Source organism: Myodes glareolus, chromosome 6 (assembly GCF_982192425.1).
Source record: "Myodes glareolus chromosome 6, mMyoGla1.1, whole genome shotgun sequence".
Taxonomy (NCBI): Eukaryota; Metazoa; Chordata; class Mammalia; order Rodentia; family Cricetidae; genus Myodes; species Myodes glareolus.
This window is the reverse complement of record NC_142031.1, coordinates 18632602-18651128: the sequence shown is the minus strand read 5'-3', so window position 1 is coordinate 18651128 and position 18527 is coordinate 18632602. Positions and strand designations below refer to the sequence as shown.

Below are 18527 nucleotides of genomic sequence, written 5' to 3'. Positions count from 1 at the left end.
TCTTGCTTCCTTTCTAACTTAAAGCTTATGTGTTTTGGTAAAGCTTCTATTCTTTCACTCACTAGTCTCAGAACTTAACCTTTTTGGCAAGGTGGGTCAGTTTTTACAGTCAACTGAAACCTAAAACCTAAATGTAACTCTTACAGGTACCCTTTTTGTTTTACTGACTATGTTTAACTTAGTATTTAAACTATGTTTTTGCAGTGCTTAGCAAGTGCTATCTATACATATGAAATATACTCTACAACTCTGTTGAACAGTTTTTAAGTGCAATTCCAAGCTTGTTTTTGTACTGCAGACCAGACCTACAGCCTCATACACGTAGCCTCATAAGTGTGAGGCAAGCACTCTGCCAGCAAGTTGGTTACCCTTCAGTTCAAATCCAAGGAGTAGCTTTTTTTTTTTTCTTTTCAAAAGGTGAATAAGCCAGTGGAAGCCTGTCTAGTCTAGAGGCTAGAGCTTAGTCTGAAAGTATGGAAAATATAAAGGCAAAGGTAGGGGTAAAACGTATGAAAATTTTTTTGAATTAATCTAATCTTTCCAAATCTTTTGTTGTTTTTTGGCTTTTGGTTTACTTATTTGTTTGTTTGTTTGTTTGTTTAGATAGGGTCTCTTTACATAGCCTTGGCTGTCCTAGAACTCATTATGTAGACCAGGCTGTCCACAAACACAGATTAACTCACGTCTCTCTGAGCTGTGTCCCCACCCTGTAAGTACTGTGACTAAGGCATGTGCTACTATGCCTGGACTCAGATCTTTGTGAACCACATAGCCCTTTATCTGAGGCAACAGTTTTAGTGGTTATGCTCAATTTTTTATTTTGCTTAAATTGGATAGTTTCCTAATTCAAGAATAAAAAATTACACAGAAAAGTATACACAAGTTCACCCCTACCATCATCCTATAAGGTACCTAGTTTTAATAATCTATAGATTACTTTTTTAGCATTTACTTAGACAAGTATAGGCGAATAAAAGCATGTTATTTTCCTTAATTCTCAGATGAGTGACTGTAGGCAGCCTTTTGTGTTTATTAATCTGTATTTGCTTTATTCACCATTCTGTGCGATCAGCCCTGGGAAGATACAGCATTATTATGTGTAACACTAAAAAGTTACATGATGCTGCCAGTTAAATTAGCATGGTGGTTATTCATCTGTTGACTGCACTATGTTATAGCTCTGTTTCAGAGATGTGATGAGCAGGGAAAGAATTTCTCTTAGCACCCATAGATCCTGACTCTAATCAGCTCATATAGCGTGTCTTTTTTTCTTTTCTTTTTCTTTTTGTTTTCTGAGACAGGGTTTCTCTGTAACTTTGGAGCCTTTCCTGGAACTAGCTCTTGTAGACCAGGCTGGCCTTTAACTCACAGAGATCTGCCTGCCTCTGCCTCCCAAGGCGTGTCTTATTTTTTAATATCCATAGTATACTCAGCTGTAGATAGACATTGGATTGTTTCTGATTTTCTGTTATAAATATAGTAAGAATGTACTGTGTTGATATAGGGCAAATATATTGTAGGATAGATACTTAGGGGAAAATTATAATCTAAAGGATAAATGCAATTATTAAGATAGTCCCTTGCTTTCCTCTGTAACAGGTGTCCCTCATACTTGACAAAATAGTATATGATCAAACTTATATTTTTGTTTAGTGCTGTATGTGGTTTGTTTCTTTTACTAACTTTGTGTTTGAGTGTTTAATATATGAGAAGTTAACATGTATTTCTTTATCAATCATGTCATGAGTTTTACTTATTTTTTCTGTTCATTTGTTGAGCATTTTCTTATTTTCTGATGCTTTAATGTTTCTCTGTGATGTAAGTTGTAAATTTCTTTTCCATATTAATCATCTGTCTTCTGACTTTGTTTATGATGGCTTTGCCGTATAACCCTGTTCTCAGTAGTTAGTATCATTCCTTTATTTGAGTTCTAGATTTTAAGTCATAAAAGGCTGCTCCACACCATGTGACTTTTAAAACTTAATTTTTGAGATTGTATTATTTCCCCCTTCCCTGACACCAATATTTTATAAAGGAATCCCCTCTTGGTTTCCTCTGATATACAACTCTCACATTACTATTTTACACTTTTGATCTGTTTATCTTGGTATATGGTATGTAATATGGACTTTCTTTTTTTCCTCCATTAATGCTATTCTACTCTAAATATTTAAGCTTTGTAGTTTGTTTCTAGATTTTATTCTTTCTCCTCAGCCCAAGTAAGTCTTTTCTTGTATAGTTTTTAAATAATATCTACAGTTTTAGGAGTGAAACAGATAAACTTGTTTTGAGGGGTACTTAGAAATTATGATAATTTGCGAATTAGTAATGATAATTATGTGTTGGTGCCTAATAGATTTTGCTCAGTGATGACTGTTCTGATGAGAAGGCAGGAGCCAACAGTTTGTATAACTTGGTTACTTTTTAAAAAGTCTTAATAAAGTGATAGCTAATGCAAAAATTATTTCTTAATGTTTCTCAGAATTTCTATGACTGTGCTTTTAGACTTGCTGGTTTAGAGTTGAAAAGTCAAAAGCCTATGCCACGAAGACAAGAAGTAGTATTTTAAGGTTTAAACTAAAATTTAGGAGTGCCAATTTTGTGTATTTATTGCTGTTAGGTGAAAGTTTTATTTGTGAGAAACTTGGCTACTACGGTGACTGAAGAAATATTAGAAAAGTCATTTTCTGAATTTGGGAAACTGGAGAGAGTGAAGAAGTTGAAAGATTATGCATTTGTTCATTTTGAAGACAGAGGAGCTGCTGTCAAGGTAGGAGCTTTGCTGGTTTTGTTTTTTCTTTTTTTCCTTTTTTTAACTATTTATTTTCAAAATTGGTAGACACATAAAATACATATTTTAAGATTTTTTTTTTTTCTTTCAAAGGCACAAGGTTTCTCTCTGTAGCTCTGAGTGTCCTGGAACTAGCTCTGTAGATCAGGCTATCCTTGAACTCACAGAGATCCACCTGCCTCTACCTCCCGAGTGCTGGGATTAAAGACATGCACCACCACTGCCTGGCTAAGATTTTTTAAAAATTATTAATTAGGGGCTAGAAAGATGGCTCAGTGGTTAAGAGCATTGCCTGCTCTTCCAAAGGTCCTGAGTTACAATTCCCAGCAACCACGTGGTGACTCACAATCATCTGTAATGGGGTCTAGCTAGTGCCCTCTTCTGGCGTGCGGGCAGCATGCATGGAGGCAGATTGTTGGATACATAACAAATAAATATTTGAAAAAAAAATTAATTAATTTATAAGTGTATATCTGTGTTGAGGGTTTGTGCATATGTGAGTATACAGATGCTCAGAGAAGTCCAGAAGAGGGACTGGAGCTGAAGTTACAGGTGGTTGTGAACCACCCTGTGTGGGAACCAAACCTGGTTCCTCTGGAAGAACATTATACTCCCTCCTAACCTGAGCCAGCTGTACAGCCCCATAAAGTAACTTTTAAAGTGGAAATAAAGTTGGTGTTTGTTGTATGTTGAGTGGTTGTGTGTTTGTTACAGCAGTCTGAACCCAGAGCCTCATACATGAGGCAAGTGCTTTTCCTCTGAGCCACACCCAGCTATAGTCTTCACAATTTAGCCAAACTTTGAGCTTTTAAAAAAACTAATAGTGTAACCAGGTGGTGGTGGCACACATCTTTAATCCCAACACTTGGGAGACAGGCAGTTGGTCTCTGAATTTGAGTCATCCTGGTCTATAGAAGCGAGTTCCATGAACAGCCAGAGCCACACACAGAAACCCTGTCTCAAAAAGTATGATATACTGTGTAATATCAGTTAACTATTCATTTCTGTTGTATTTATTTTTGTTTTGTTTTTTTTGAGATAGGGTTTTTCTGTGTAGCCCTGGCTGTCCTGGAACTTACCATGTAGAACAAGTCAGCTTTGAACTCACAGAGGTGTATACAACCATGTAGAACAAGTCAGCTTTGAACTCACAGAGGTGTATACACCTGCCTGTGCACTCCCAAGTGTTGGGATCAAAGGCTACACCACCGCCCCAGCTCCTAATGGGTGAAACTTTCATTTTCTTATTCTCGTCTCCTTCCTTAGCAGGAAAACCAAAACTACTTTTATAGTCTTTTCTTTGTTTGATTGCTTGTTTTAATATGATCAGGAAAATGGGTCCAAAATTTTAAGTGACTCAAACATTGTTCTTTTTCCGAATTCTCTGTTGGTGGTTGTCTTATTTGGGGTTTCTGTTGCTGTGATAAAACAGCATGACCAAAAGCAACTTGGGGAAGAAAGGAATTACATCATCTTAAACTTGTAGTTCATCATCCAGGGACATCAGGGCAGGAACTCAAGTGGAGGATTGCTGCTTATTGGCTTGCTCAGCCTGCTCTTGCTTTTTTTTTTTCTTTCTCTCCCTCTTTTTCTTTATTTTCTTTTTCTTTCTTTTTTGTTGGTTTTTGAGACAGGGTCTCTCTTCTGTACCTCTGGTTGTCCTGGAGCTCACTCTGTAAACCAGCCTGGCCTTGAACTCAAAGAGATCTGCCTACTTCTGCCCCCCACCCCTCCCAGTACTGAGATTAAAGGTGTGGGCCACCACCGCCTGGCAGCCTGCTTTGCTGCTTTCTTATGGTACCCAGGACCACCAAACCAGGAGTAGCACCTTCCACAGGGAACTCTACTATCTCATAGAAAAATACTTCACAGATTTGCCCACAGGCTAATCTGGTGAGAACGTTTTTCTCAGTTGAGATGCCCTTTTTAAACAGATGATTAACATATGCTGACATAGCACAGTGGTTTACTTCTGATTTGAACATTTTCCTCCTAGGCTGCTGCTTTGAAGTAGGACTTATAGAATAATTGACTAGGACAGGGCTTTGTTTGTGTGCTTTCTTCTTGTTTTTATAGTACTGATGATCAAATACCGTACCCCAAGCATATTAGACCTTAGCTCTGTCTCGAACAAGTTCTGGTATAGCATTAATGACTTGCTTTCTGCTGGAGTCTGTTGAAATATTGATTATAACATTCATAGCTAGTGTGCAGTATAGTTTTCTTCTGTTTGGCTTCTTAAATTTCTAATGGTAAAGAACATGCTTGATAAATTTATGTAATACTTTATGAATATTGCTTTTTATTTGGTACTAAATAATTGGATGAGTTAGTAGGAAATATTTGCAAGAACTCAAAATATTTATAAGACCTGGTAGACTAATTCGTTAAAGAAGCCTGTGAAATTAAAAAATTTATAATCTAGGAACCAGGAAGTATTCTGCATGGTCAGGGCAGATAGAGCATAGGTGTTTCATTCTCTTGTTTATAGAGGTTAGCAATATTTGTGTTTGTTCTGTACTGGTAGACATCAGACATTTAGGCATGGGTTTTACCCCTTAGGTACAAGCCCTGAAGCAGGAAGATAGATAATAAGTTGCTTTAATTGAAGCAGTCCTCTTAGCTCATTGGTTAAATTTCTCTAGCATGTGCAAGACTCTGGGTTTGATATCTAGCACTTAAAAAAAATGTGGATTTCTCAGCATTTGATAATCAAAAGAAGGTGAATTTCTCTTGAGTTCATGGCCAGCCTGGTGTACATAGTTCCAGGCTACATAGAGAAACTCTGTCTTTAAATAATGAAATCTCAGATGAAGATGGTGACTCACGCCTGTAATACTAGCACTAGAGACAGGTAGATCCCTGTAAATTCAAGGCCATCCTGGATTACTGAGTGAGTTCCAGGACAGGATCTGCACAGAGAAATCCTGAGGGAGGGAGATGGAGCAGGTGGGCGGGAGAGAGAGAAAAAGAAGGAGCAATGGTTTTGGAGAAGAAGAGGAAAGGAGAGACAAAGAATGAGCCATGGTTTTTGCTTTCTTGGTGGTTGCTTAAGGCTTTTGGTTTAGGCACAGTAAGTCTTGTGTTAGATGTGAGGGAAAATTAGACTTATTGTCTTGCTAAATTTCACAGATAACTTTTTCATTTCCCATCCATGAAATGTCTGTCCAAGACTTGAATGTTAAATACCACATCTTTATTGAGATCTGAAGAGTTAGTTTTTGTCTGATGTGTATTGATGCTAGCATTTTTCCTGGGTGTGAATTGCTTTAAGAATGAATTATTTGAGGGATGAAGAGATGACTTAGCTATTAAGAATACTGTCTGTTCTTTCAGAGGACCCAGGTTCAATTCCCAGCACTTACATGACAGCTCACAGCTATCTGTAACTCCAGCTAAAGGATTTTTGACACCCTTATACAGGCAAAACACCAATGACAGTAAAATAAAAATAAGCAATTCAGAAAAAAGAATTATTTGGAATTAAGGAGTTTGGCTAAATGCAGCTTTTTTAAAAAAAGAAAACCTTTTGTTTATTTTATGTGTATGGGTGTGTCATCTACGTGTGTATATGTTCTACATGTGTACCTGGTACTCTCAGAGTTCAGAAGAGAGCATTAAATCCTCTGGAACTGGAGTTAGGGATGGTTGTGAGCTGCCATGTTGGTGCTGGGAATCAAACCTGGGTCCTCTGCAAGAGTAGCAAGTACTCTTCACTGCTGAGCCATCTTTCCAGACCCTCTTTCACCTCCTAAAATATAATATTAGAGTATTGCTTTTTGTTCTCAATAGTAATTTATGTGTAAAGCATAAGATGAAAAAAGAGTTAATTTTGGCTAGACTGCTCTAGCAGTCTAAGTAAAATATTTTGTAGAGGCAGTGATAAGTTTATGCCTTTTGAAGATTTAAAAACATTTTTAGTGTATAAGTATTTTGCTTGCATGTATGTCTCTGCATGAGACATACATATATGCATAGTATACACGGAAACTAAAAGGGGGGCCACATTGTTTGGAATTGGTGATATAGATTCCGTATTGGTGCTTGAAATTGAGCTCAGAGTTCCTCAAGCCAGTGACCTTACCCACTGAGCCAGCTCTCAAGTTCCCTATTTATATTACATTTTAAAATACTGTTTCTTTTGCAATAAACTTACTTTTGTAATTTAGGCTATGGATGAAATGAATGGAAAAGAAATAGAAGGGGAAGAAATTGAAATTGTCTTAGCTAAGCCACCAGACAAGAAAAGGAAAGAGCGCCAAGCTGCTAGACAGGCCTCCAGAAGCACTGCGTGAGTTTATATTTTACTATTTGAACAGAATACGGTGGTAACAAGGTCAGATAATAAAGGCAGTATGAACCTTGAAGTAAATTGATTTGTTGTTCCTTTTTTCCCTTCCCTCCATTGCTAGGTATGAAGATTATTATTATCACCCTCCTCCCCGAATGCCACCTCCAATGAGAGGTCGAGGTCGTGGTGGAGGGAGAGGTGGATATGGCTACCCTCCAGATTATTATGGCTATGAAGACTACTATGATGATTACTATGGTTATGATTATCACGACTATCGTGGAGGCTATGAAGATCCCTACTACGGCTATGATGATGGCTATGCAGTAAGAGGAAGAGGAGGAGGAAGGGGAGGGCGAGGTGCTCCACCACCACCAAGGGGGCGGGGAGCACCACCTCCAAGAGGTAGAGCTGGCTATTCACAGAGGGGGGCACCTTTGGGACCACCAAGAGGCTCAAGGGGTGGCAGAGGGGGTCCTGCACAACAGCAGAGAGGCCGTGGTTCTCGTGGAGCTCGGGGTAATCGAGGGGGCAATGTAGGAGGCAAGAGAAAGGCAGATGGGTACAACCAGCCTGATTCCAAACGTCGACAGACCAACAACCAACAGAACTGGGGTTCCCAACCCATCGCTCAGCAGCCGCTTCAGCAAGGTGGTGACTATTCCGGTAACTATGGTTACAATAATGACAACCAAGAATTTTATCAGGATACTTATGGGCAACAGTGGAAATAGACAAGTGAGGGCTTGAAAACGATACTGGCAAGATACGATTGGCTCTAGATCTACATTCTTCAAAACAAAATTGGCTTAACTGTTTCATCTTTGAGTAGCAGTTTGCTGCCATTTGTATTCAGCTGAAGAAATCACTATTGTGTATATACTCAAGTCTTTTTATTTTTCTTCTTTTCTAAATGCTCTTGGACATTATTGGTCTTGCAGAGTTCCCTTATTCTGGGGTCACAATGCTTTTATCGTTCCAGGCTTCATTTTAGCTTCAGAACAAACTGTTAAATCATGATTTTGCAGAACCTTTGGTTTGGACAGTTCTGTTTTTTTGGATTTGGAATAGATTACATAGGAGTATGAAGTATGCTGTAAATAAAAGTACAAGCTAGTGCTTTGTCTTAGTAGTTTTAAGAAATTAAAGCAAACAGATTTAAGTTTCCTTGTATTGAAAATAACCTATGACTGTATGTTTTGCATTCCTAGAAGCAGGTTAACTGTGTTTTTAAATTGTTATAACTTCACACCTTTTTGAAATCTGCCCTACAAAATTTGTTTGGCTTAAACGTCAAAGCCGTGACAATTTGTTCTTTGATGTGATTGTATTTCCAATTTCTTGTTCATGTAAGATTTCAATAAAACTCAAAAATCTATTCAAAACATTACCTATTTCAAATTCAATTGTGTCCTAAAACATTATTTTATTCGTAATCCTTGAAGGAATACTGTTTTCAAAGTAGAACTGCCTATGTGAGTGATCAAATTCATGAAAAATTTCTTGTCTATTCCATCATGTATTGTGGATATCAGATTTGAGGATTATTCTAAATTCACGTATTCCAAATAGCATTTCATTGATTGGTGTTCTCTCATAATCTCTTCTAATTTTGAAATTTTATCCTTAAAACAAAACAGACTCAAAGGTTTTTGAGCAGGTATTGGATAATTTTCATTAAAGCAAAATGGAACTGGGGAAGCAGACTACAATTTATTTGACCCACATTATTTCAAACCAAGAATATTTTGTGACTGAAGACCTTATTGGCTGGATAAGTAGATATAAATATAGAGAAAACTTAGTATTGTGGCGTCATTTGCACCATGGATTAAACTTCAGTTTTAGTGTTTATGGTCAGCACCCCTACTTTAGTTACTGGTTTAGGACCACAATTTCTGTCGCTGAGTACACTTGCTTTGGGAAGCAGTCATGCCTTAGAAGAGGCTTTTAAATATCATGTAGTTGTATCTCTGACTTTCTGCTAAATTCTCTTTATTTTTAAATTTTTATTCTGTCTACTGGCTAAGTTTTTGCTGGCCAAGTAATAGCATTATCTATTTCCTTGTTTCTTTTAGAAATTAATTTATTCTGATGACTTTTTGCTAAATGAAAAGAACAGAAGAATTAAATTTTCAGTTTGAAATTTTTTCCTTTGGTGCTGGGACTTGAACCCAGGGCCTTGCACATATGCAAACACTGAGCTGAATCTCTAATCCCCTAAATTGTTTTAAATTATAAAACATAAACCACTGGGGAATTAAAATGGACTCCCTCATTTTATGCTATGTTCCTGTTTGGTGTCTTTTGTGGTCACAGTTAGATATCAGAAATCACATGCCATTTAATTCCTTGTTGGCACAGTCAATCATATTTTCAGTTTCGCGACTTCATTTTGAATATTAAAAATTAATAGTTGCTGATGAAAGTCAAATACCACATTTTTTTCAAAGTTTATTTATATAGGATAATAATTTTACAGGCTTTAAATAGTCTAATTTTGTAGAAACTAATAAAGGAATTATGTGGCCTGTTATAAGTTAACATGGGTGTTACTTGGTAAGGTTTACAGTCGAGTTTTTAATTTTGTTTATGCCCATGTATATACATAAAGACAGCAGATAATCTTTAAGTGCTGCTTTTAAAACTTTGAAAATATAATTTGAAGCCTCGAGTGTAAATTAGATTAAATGATTTTTTTTTTTTTATTGGAAAGCAAAAAATGTACAAGTAAAAATTTCATTGCTAGTATTTTTTAAAATGGACTAGCAAGGTGGCCCAGCAGGTGCTGTCAGACCTGACTCTGAGCGTTACACACAGCTTCACACATAGTTAATTGATTTAAAAAATATTTAATTAGATATTAGTCATAAAGTTAGGAAAAGGAAATAGAAGTGATTCTGAAAAAGCAATTTGTACTTCTGCCAGTAGCCCTAAAATACAAACTTTAGCAAATACAGTGAAGCTCAAGTTCCATTTCAAAACCCTTTAACTGTATATTCTATTTCGAATTTTAAGTGGGCATTTTCTTTTCTGTCCCTTTCACTAATTAAAAATACATCTACAGAGATTTCCTTTAATCTTTGCTTTAAGAGTTTTTATTTCTTAAAAATCAATGGCCCCATTTAAAAAATTTAGAGCTTTTCCTAATTGGTGTCATAGTGTAGTCATAGTTATCCCTCGGCATTCACCGAAACAGTGCTCACCTTGTCATGGGCATCGGACAAATGTCAATCAAGGAATTTTGTAGATTTGCAGTAGAGAATTTTATTTATTTGTTTTATTTATAAGTAAATAGGCACAGATTATGAATTCTGACCTATTCGTCTACTTTTCCATATATTTTTTTCCCTCCCCAACCTAGTTAAGCATTAATTTATGAGCTTGTCAGACTGAGTGTTGGGAAGTAATACCTATATTGAGGTAGGCCTCTTTGTAGGTACCCTCCTGACATTAATGAGTATATTTCTTCCCCATAATGGAATGCTAATTTTTATTTGATCACTCATTTATAGCAGTTGTTTATATGTGTATATTTATATAAAGGTGTTCTAATTAAAAACAAAAAGTTCTAATAAGTTGCCAGATTTCTAATTAAATTCAGATTTACCTGATCAAAAAAGAAAAGGAAAATTAATTATGGTTTTAAAGTTTCTTTTTTTAAAAAAAAGTATAGCAAATTTGCTTTTTATTTTTCTTAGTTGCAGAGGTTATTCTGCAAAAGAAAGCCCAATGCTTTCTCCTAATTAGAGATCATTTTTCTCATTGACTTGCTTAGGATATGAACCGTCATACAAAGGTTAGCGTGGATCAGAATTAATTATGTATTTTAAATTATAGGAGAGAAGGGACATAAAATTCCACTCCTATCATAAAGCCTTATAAAATTATTCTTGAAACTCATTACATCATTTGCCTCCTGCCCATTGAAATAATCATACCTATGTTTTATTGTGTATTATTTGTAAAACCAAACCCTTCCAGTAAATGCTTGCTATAAGGCTATTCCTTGTTATAAAGACTTAAAAATTTATTACAAGTTTTCCTTTTGAAGTCTACCTTTCAAAGACAGTCTAACTGAACTGAGCTGTTCTCAGAACAGTGGCTGTACTTGCTGTTTGCGCTGCTCTCTGATTTGGAATTTCCTAAGTGAGCAGTGAAGAGAAAGCCTTATAGAAAGACTGCACTGGACCTGTGAATGTGTTTCTGTTTCTCTAAAATGGGAGCTTCTGTTAACTTAGGATAGAGTTCTGAGTGCGCCAGTGGTCAGGTGACTGCTGGAGAGTGCAAAAGAACAGATACACAAACCAAACATGTTTACTTTTGCATTAGAAGTTGGTTGCTCAGGTCTTAACTTTTGAAATGCAAACATCAAGTTTTTAAAAAAATTAATATATTGGTTAGTAATTTCATATTAATATTTAATTTGAAGTAGCTATTGGTACTCTTTCTGGAAATTTTTTCTTTTAAAAAATCATGTTTATATGTATATATATATATATATCTGTTATTGTTGTAATTTTGAGGTTACCAGAAGCTCTGGCTTTGTTTTGGTTTTGCTTTTTTTATCATTTTCAGATGTTGTCCAGAAATCTGCAAGTGTTCTTTTCCTGTTTTAACTCCTTCCTTTTATCACCTGACTATCAGGGAAGCGAGGTTGAGGCTGCCCTGCCCTGACATGTCATGATGTCGACTTGCTAGGTGGGGTTCGCTGGGGACCATAACCAGTGGAATTGTTGGTAAGAACTTTTTTTTCCTATTTCTTTTCTTTTCCTTTTTTTTTATTCATTAGTGGGGAATTGTGGGAAAATGCTGCCCATATCTTATAAGTAGGCAATTATGTTGGCCTTATAGAAATATAAAGATTTTAAATAGTATTTGTATTCTCAATAGGAACATATAATAAGAACTTCACTCATTCTTAGATTAGTAGATCGGCTGGAAAGGTCTGCGGATATTAATTAATGAAATATTCCCAGTTATAACTTACAAAATAGTTACTTTACAATCTAGAACATCTATCGAAGCGATCACATTTTATTTTACTGTGATTTTAGCCTCTTTGTTGTCTATTATATTTTTATTGTGTAAGTTAGCATGTTAGCATATTAGCATGTAAGGAGGTTTACTGCACACTAATTTTTATTAAAAATGAGAAGCTATTGCCTAGACTGGAGGGTTTAAACAGCATACTATATATTTTTATTTTAATAAAAATTTGACATTATAAAATTAAACTTTTTAAAGTTTTATCAGTTTAATAAAAAAAAGGTATTGGCTTAAAGATACATTGATAATGGTAACTTGGGATCCATAGGAAATTTATATGGCTAAAGTCTTAAGACCTTGAATGTGAACAGAAACATAAAAGTGGAGTTGAGGATATAGTTCAGTGAGAGCTTGTACTTAATATGTTTGAGGCATTAAGTTTGGTCCTCAGCAGCTGTTCTAAATAAAACAAAAATGTGATAAGCCTGTCAACTGACAAGATTTGTAAGTACTGCTAGAACTAATACTCAAAATCTAGATGATTGCTAAAGTAAAATTCTGTACAGTGTGTGGTGGTGCTCACCTCAATCCCAGCACTGGGGAAGTCTGAAGAAGGAAGATTGTGAGCTCCGGACCATTCCGGGTAATGCAGTGAGATCCCAAGACTCGGGATCAGTGGTGGAGCGCTTGCCTAGAATTCCTAAGAATCTAGGTCAATACCTAGTAGCACAAGTTTTCTTTAGGTAACAACAAAAACTTACCCCAGCTTATACTCAGGGAATTTCATGATGATTAAGTATAAATTGAGGAAAACTTATTTACTAACTAGACAAAAATATTTTTAATAAAATTTTTATCACAAATTGAATGTAATTATGGATATTTAAGTCAGAAGAACTGTCTCGTTATTCTTGTGGAGCTTAACCTTTTCTTGGCAGCATCATACAGACAGAATCTGGTAGGTGTTACACATGTGCTAGTCAGCATTGTAAGTGTAATTCTTGCTCTCAGTTTACTGCAAAGTGGCTAGCTGAGTGGCACAAATGAAGTCATACAGATCAACCTGCAATTTCAAGGTTGGGTTCAAGTTTTGTTTCTTTGTGCACATTTTATGCATGTTGTGTGAGTGCTAGAAAAAAAATCAGGTGTAGAACTTGAATGCTCGCACTATAAAAGCATGTTTCTTGTGAACTTTGTTGGTATTAGGAACACTCAGTTTGATGAGTTTGTGTAAGTTAAGAGAAATAAGAGTGCAAATTTATTAACCTTATGTATTTATAACAAAATATACTTAATGAGACCAGAAAGAGAAGGAGACACTATGGAAGAACACTTAAATTGCTCAAATAAGGGCTTCCATTTCACATAGCAACTGTTTCAGAATCCTAGAACATTGTCTATTTTGACTTCTCACAGGTAAAGGCCAAAAGAGACAACCAAAGAGACTTCTCTGGCCTGCTAAAGAATATAGAATTGTACTTTAAAGAATCACTACAGTGTTTAGAGTTACATTCTCTGGCTATTTTTAGAATTTAACTGAAAATGCCTACAGACACTAGATTCCTGGTGTGCATACAGTAACATTAGCTATGTCCAAATTGGGAAATTTGCAAGACATTTTCCATTTAATCATTTTAAGAAAAACCTGCTTTTGGTACAGTGTTCATGTACCATAACTGTATTGGAATATTTGTACAATGTTTATATTTTTAATAAAATTTAACATGTTCAAAATGTTGTGTTGGTGATTTGGGGTGGGGTGTCATGGATTCAGCTGTGCAAAGCAGATTCATTAGCTGTTAAATTCAGGTTTTTATAGTAAACAGGCATTCTTCCCAAATCCAGTACTAACCTGTTTGAAGAAAGCTAGTCAATGAGTGGCAAAGTAGTTACTTGTACTGAGTTACTGGGTACGGCTCTTCCTGGAGAGGGTACTTAGAGTACCTCAGATGAGACCTGGACTCGAGTGTGTCAGGCAGGAATGTTCATTACAGGCTGCCAACAGAATTTTTCTGAGGAAATTTTAACAACCGCATTAGAAGTGATCTTCAAAACCTATGAAGGGGCAATTGGAAACATCTATATGGTGTTTTCAGTATGATTTTTATGCCTTGAGCCTGTAACAAGATGTACCACAAAGAGAGGTGGCAAGAGGGGGTATTTGACAGCTGTGTTGGCAGGTTGGATGTGTAGTCGAGAAATGCTGCCAGTGAGCAGGAAGTTCCATGTGAAGAGTTCTCTGTGTCTTCAAGTAAGTTTAGTTTCTGTTTTCATACAGCTCCCATTCTCTTACAGGTTACCTTGATATGGCCAGTTCTCTTCTGTCATTTTCCTTGAGGGTATATTCATCCTCACCAATGGTAAAGGTGGAAGTTCTGCAGCTCACAATGGAGATTTACTTGAAGTCATACACTCATTCCTCTTTGTACTGTGCCATTAACATAAAAAAAGACTTACAGGAAAGTCATGGGGGTTGAATGGTTAAAACAAATTGAATAGCAAGGAATCCTAATATATCTCTTGAGTGACGATTGCTGATAAGTGTAGTTATAAGATGAGAACTATAGGGCCTTCCCTGCAATTCCTGGTTTTCAGTTTACTCTTCTGTTCTTTTTCTGTTAGTTCCCAAGTCAAAAGAGCCAGGAAGGACTGTTAGAAAAGCAGACTTAATCGAAGCTCTTTCAGATGTTTTTGTAGTTAACAGTAGGGAGGTCCCAGGCCAGGCAGGTGTGGTGCCAGGCCCTACCCTGTCTAGCTCCAAGCTCAGATGTGGGCCACATTTACTTTGGGATGTCTGTAGATCATGTCTGACTTCATTTAGTTCATTTGTAAAAGTGAGTATTTTCCTGTGCAGTTGTATTATTGATGTAGAGGAATATCTTGCACCTATATCATTCAAAATACTGCTTTTCTGTTTAGAAATTTCAGGAAAATTAGGACTATGTATAAGTATTTCTCACAAGAAACACTGTTTTTCCCACTATTTGCAATTCCCAGATAGAGACCTTACTTTTATTTAAACATAAATTTAAATATGTAGCCCTTGAACTCAGATCTGTCAGCTTCCTCACAAGTGCTGAGATTAAAAGCACTATGCCTAGCCCCAGAAGGTGACTATTAGGGCTTGCTTGTTAATAGGGCCTGGGTCCGTGATAATGGTTCAGTGTTGAGAGAATTTCTGTGCACGAATCCCTGGGTTTACTTCCCAGCATGATGGGGGAAAATAAGAGACTAATAAATTAAGTCATGAAATCATACAGTTAGATTCATGACATGTCTGAGGATGACCTGGGCAGCCTGGTCAGTGTCTGTATCAAACGATTTAAACTTTACAGCTTCATTCTTTTCAAATCACATGAGTTGATCATCTTAAAACACAGTTCCACAGCTGCAACACCATTGGAAAGGGCTCAGCCTAGAGTTCCTAGCTATACAGAGGGTGAAGCAGTGTCTTGAATGGAAAAGGACTGCATCATTTGAGGTCTTCTAATAGTCCACAGAGGGCTTTGTCTGCCATGGAGATTAATTTTATGCTTAAGCCAAGAATTCTGTAAATCTGTAAATTTCAGTTCTTTAGATTTTTAAATAAATTAAACAGAAAATATTATACTTCAGGAACTGTTTTCTGTTTAAAATTTTGGGCTTTAGGAGCTGGAGAGATATCTCAGTGGCCAAGAGCACTGGCTGTTCTTTCAGAGGACCCAGGTTCAATTTCCAGCACCCACATGGCAGCTCACAACTGTTTGTAACTCCAGTTCCAAGGGATCTGATGCCTTCATACCAATACATATAAAATAAATGTTATTTTCTTTTTAAATTGGGCTTTAAAAGGAAGTATGTTTTTCATTGCTCAAAATGCCATCCTAACAAGTCCTGTCATTGAACCTGTAATAATGGGGCTTAATTATTTGGCTATTGTTAAAATACCTCATTTGGTTTGATCAGAAGAACTTAAATCCCCTTCCAGCAAATCATGGTAAAACTCAAAGGTTTTGAGCCAGGTGGTGTTGGCACACACCTTTAATCCTAGCACTCAAAGGCAGAGACAGATAGATCTCTGTAAGTTCAAGGTTAGCTTGTTGGTCTAGAGTGAGTTGTTGGACAGATAGGACAACCCTATAGTAAGTCCTACAGAAAAACCCTGTAATGAAAAACAAAACGAAATGCATTGGTGTGCCTACTGGATGGCAGTAAAGTCCTGTCGGTGCAGTGTTCTGGAAGCAACGGGAGGAGGATCAAAGTCTGAGGCTATACAGGGAGACTCCACCCTTTAGATACAATGAATAGTAAATTTTGCTGCTGAATCTCATGTTTATGTTGTGAAGAGTAATGTTGTGTTCATGCACTGAAATAATTTCTGATCAGTTTTTCTAAATGAAAAAGTGCTGAGTGAGCGCATTTGTTGTATATATCAAAATGATGACTGTGTCATCCCAGCTACACTAGAACCTGGGCAGGAGGATTAACATTTTGAATCCAGCTTGAGCAATATATAAAGTCTGTTTCTTAACGCCCTTAGACGGAACAGTGCGGGTAATTAACTGTTTGGAGCTGTTCAGGGCCAGTTCATCACTCCTCAAGCTGATGTGTATGGAAGCCTATTAGGAGTTTTCCAATTTTCTCTTTTTCTCAGACTCCATGTCCCACGCTAATGTGAACTTCCGGTTGATTTTTCTCTCTTGATCATCTTATTGGTGGGGTTTTGTTGAGGTGATTTATTAGCTCTGAGGTGAGGCAAGGGTCTTCTGTTTCATCATCTCCTAGGTGATGCCAGGGTCATGATTGTCTCACATTTCAGGAACTTAACAAAAGAAGACCTTAGTAGAAGAACTACCAAAAAGTCATTGATGGGTGTTATTTTTATATTTGTTTTTTGAGGCAGAGTTTCTCTGTGTAGCTCTGGCTGTCCTGTAATTTGTAGACCCGGCTGGCCTTGATCTTAGAGACTAGCCTGCCTTTAAAGACTATGGTCAAGTTTTAGAACTTGGTTGTATAGGCTTTGGTTTGCCATCTAGCAATACAAAACACTGTGGTAAAAGACTGCAGATGTCAGTAGTGCTTGGAGTGCCAAGAAGGAAATAAGGAAATAGATGAGACAATAATTTTAATAGTTTTAGGGGTTGTTAGAAAATAAGACCACCAAGGCAGAGTCACTGCATGTTGTTTAGGAGTTGGGTCAGGAGATAGGCTCAGGAGTTACTGAAGGTGGTCAAGACTTAGAACAGGTTAACAGGAAGATGAGTGCAGGTTAGTTGTTGAGATCTGTCTTTGACCCTAAAAGAGGCAGAGCAGAGTAAAGCTGACTAGTGATAGGTTGATAACTATTATGAGTTGTATGTACCACCCTCTGCTAAGTGGATGTTTTACATGTAATCTACAGGACTGGAAGGTAGGCTTTGTATATAAGCTACTCAGATGGAAGGTAAGTAAAAAAGTATTTGTAGCTAGTGACCACCAGCCTTATAAATGTTTGAAGTGGCAAGACTGAAATGTGAACCTTGACTCCCAAGTATACCCGTACTTTTATTTTGATACAGGTATAGCCTAGACTGGATTTGGACTAGCCCTGTAGCATAGACTGGCTTTGAAGACTGATCATTCTGTCTCTAGTTCTGAAGCCCTGAGGTCACAGGCTTGAGCCACTCTATACCATTTCACAGCTTTAAGTTACTAGGTTAGAAGTAAACATGAAGTAAATAATAAATTTTATACATACTTTATATTGTATACATACTAAAGCTACCCTAATTCAAATTTAAAGTGAAATAGGCTAGTGGTAGAATATGTGCTTAGCATCATATACAATGCTTAGAGCCTATCTCAGCATCAAAGAAAGATGAAGAAAACAGGTAAAATAGTTCTATCATTTACTTTAGCTGGACATGGTGGCTCATGCCTTTAATTCAGACACTCGGGAGGCAGAGGCAGGTGGGTCTCTGAGATCAAGACTAGCCTGATCTACAGAGCAAGTTCCAAGACAGCCATGGATACACAGAGAAACCTTGTCTTGAAAAAATAAATTAGTTCAAAGTATCATTAGATTTTTAGTCTATAAGAAGCCAGTTTGGGGCTGGAAATGTCACTCATCGGTAGAGTTTGTCTAATGTACACAAGGCTAGGGTTTGATTAAGAAACACAAAAAAAGGAAAAAAGGAAGCTTGTGGTTTTTTTTTTCCCTAGGCAAGCTTATAATTGATTTGGAAAAGAAAACTCTCCCTCTCTCTATCTATCTATCTATCTATCTATCTATCTATCTATCTATCTATCTATCTATCTATCTATCTATCTATCTATATATAATAGGTCTCTGAGCCTGTGTACCACATGAGTTCCTAGTACCCTTGGGTCCTCCGGAACAGGAGTTGACAGGAATTTTGGGAGCCAACATGTGGGTGCAGGGAATAAAGCTCTGGTCCTCTGGAATAGCAGTCAGTGCCTTTTACTGCTGAACCATCT

The 18527-nt window shown here is 36.8% G+C and overlaps 1 protein-coding gene across 1 annotated transcript in view; it reads left to right on the top strand.

Moving 5' to 3' along the window:
* The window catches only part of Hnrnpr (heterogeneous nuclear ribonucleoprotein R), a 32580-nt gene extending 24111 nt beyond the window's left edge, over window positions 1-8469 (top strand). The window contains 3 exon segments of the mRNA XM_048443255.3: window positions 2621-2770; window positions 6961-7082; window positions 7204-8469. Of these exon segments, the coding sequence (XP_048299212.1) occupies window positions 2621-2770; window positions 6961-7082; window positions 7204-7816 (885 nt within the window). The 3' untranslated portion in view covers window positions 7817-8469.
* The last annotated feature ends 10058 nt before the right edge of the window (window positions 8470-18527 follow it).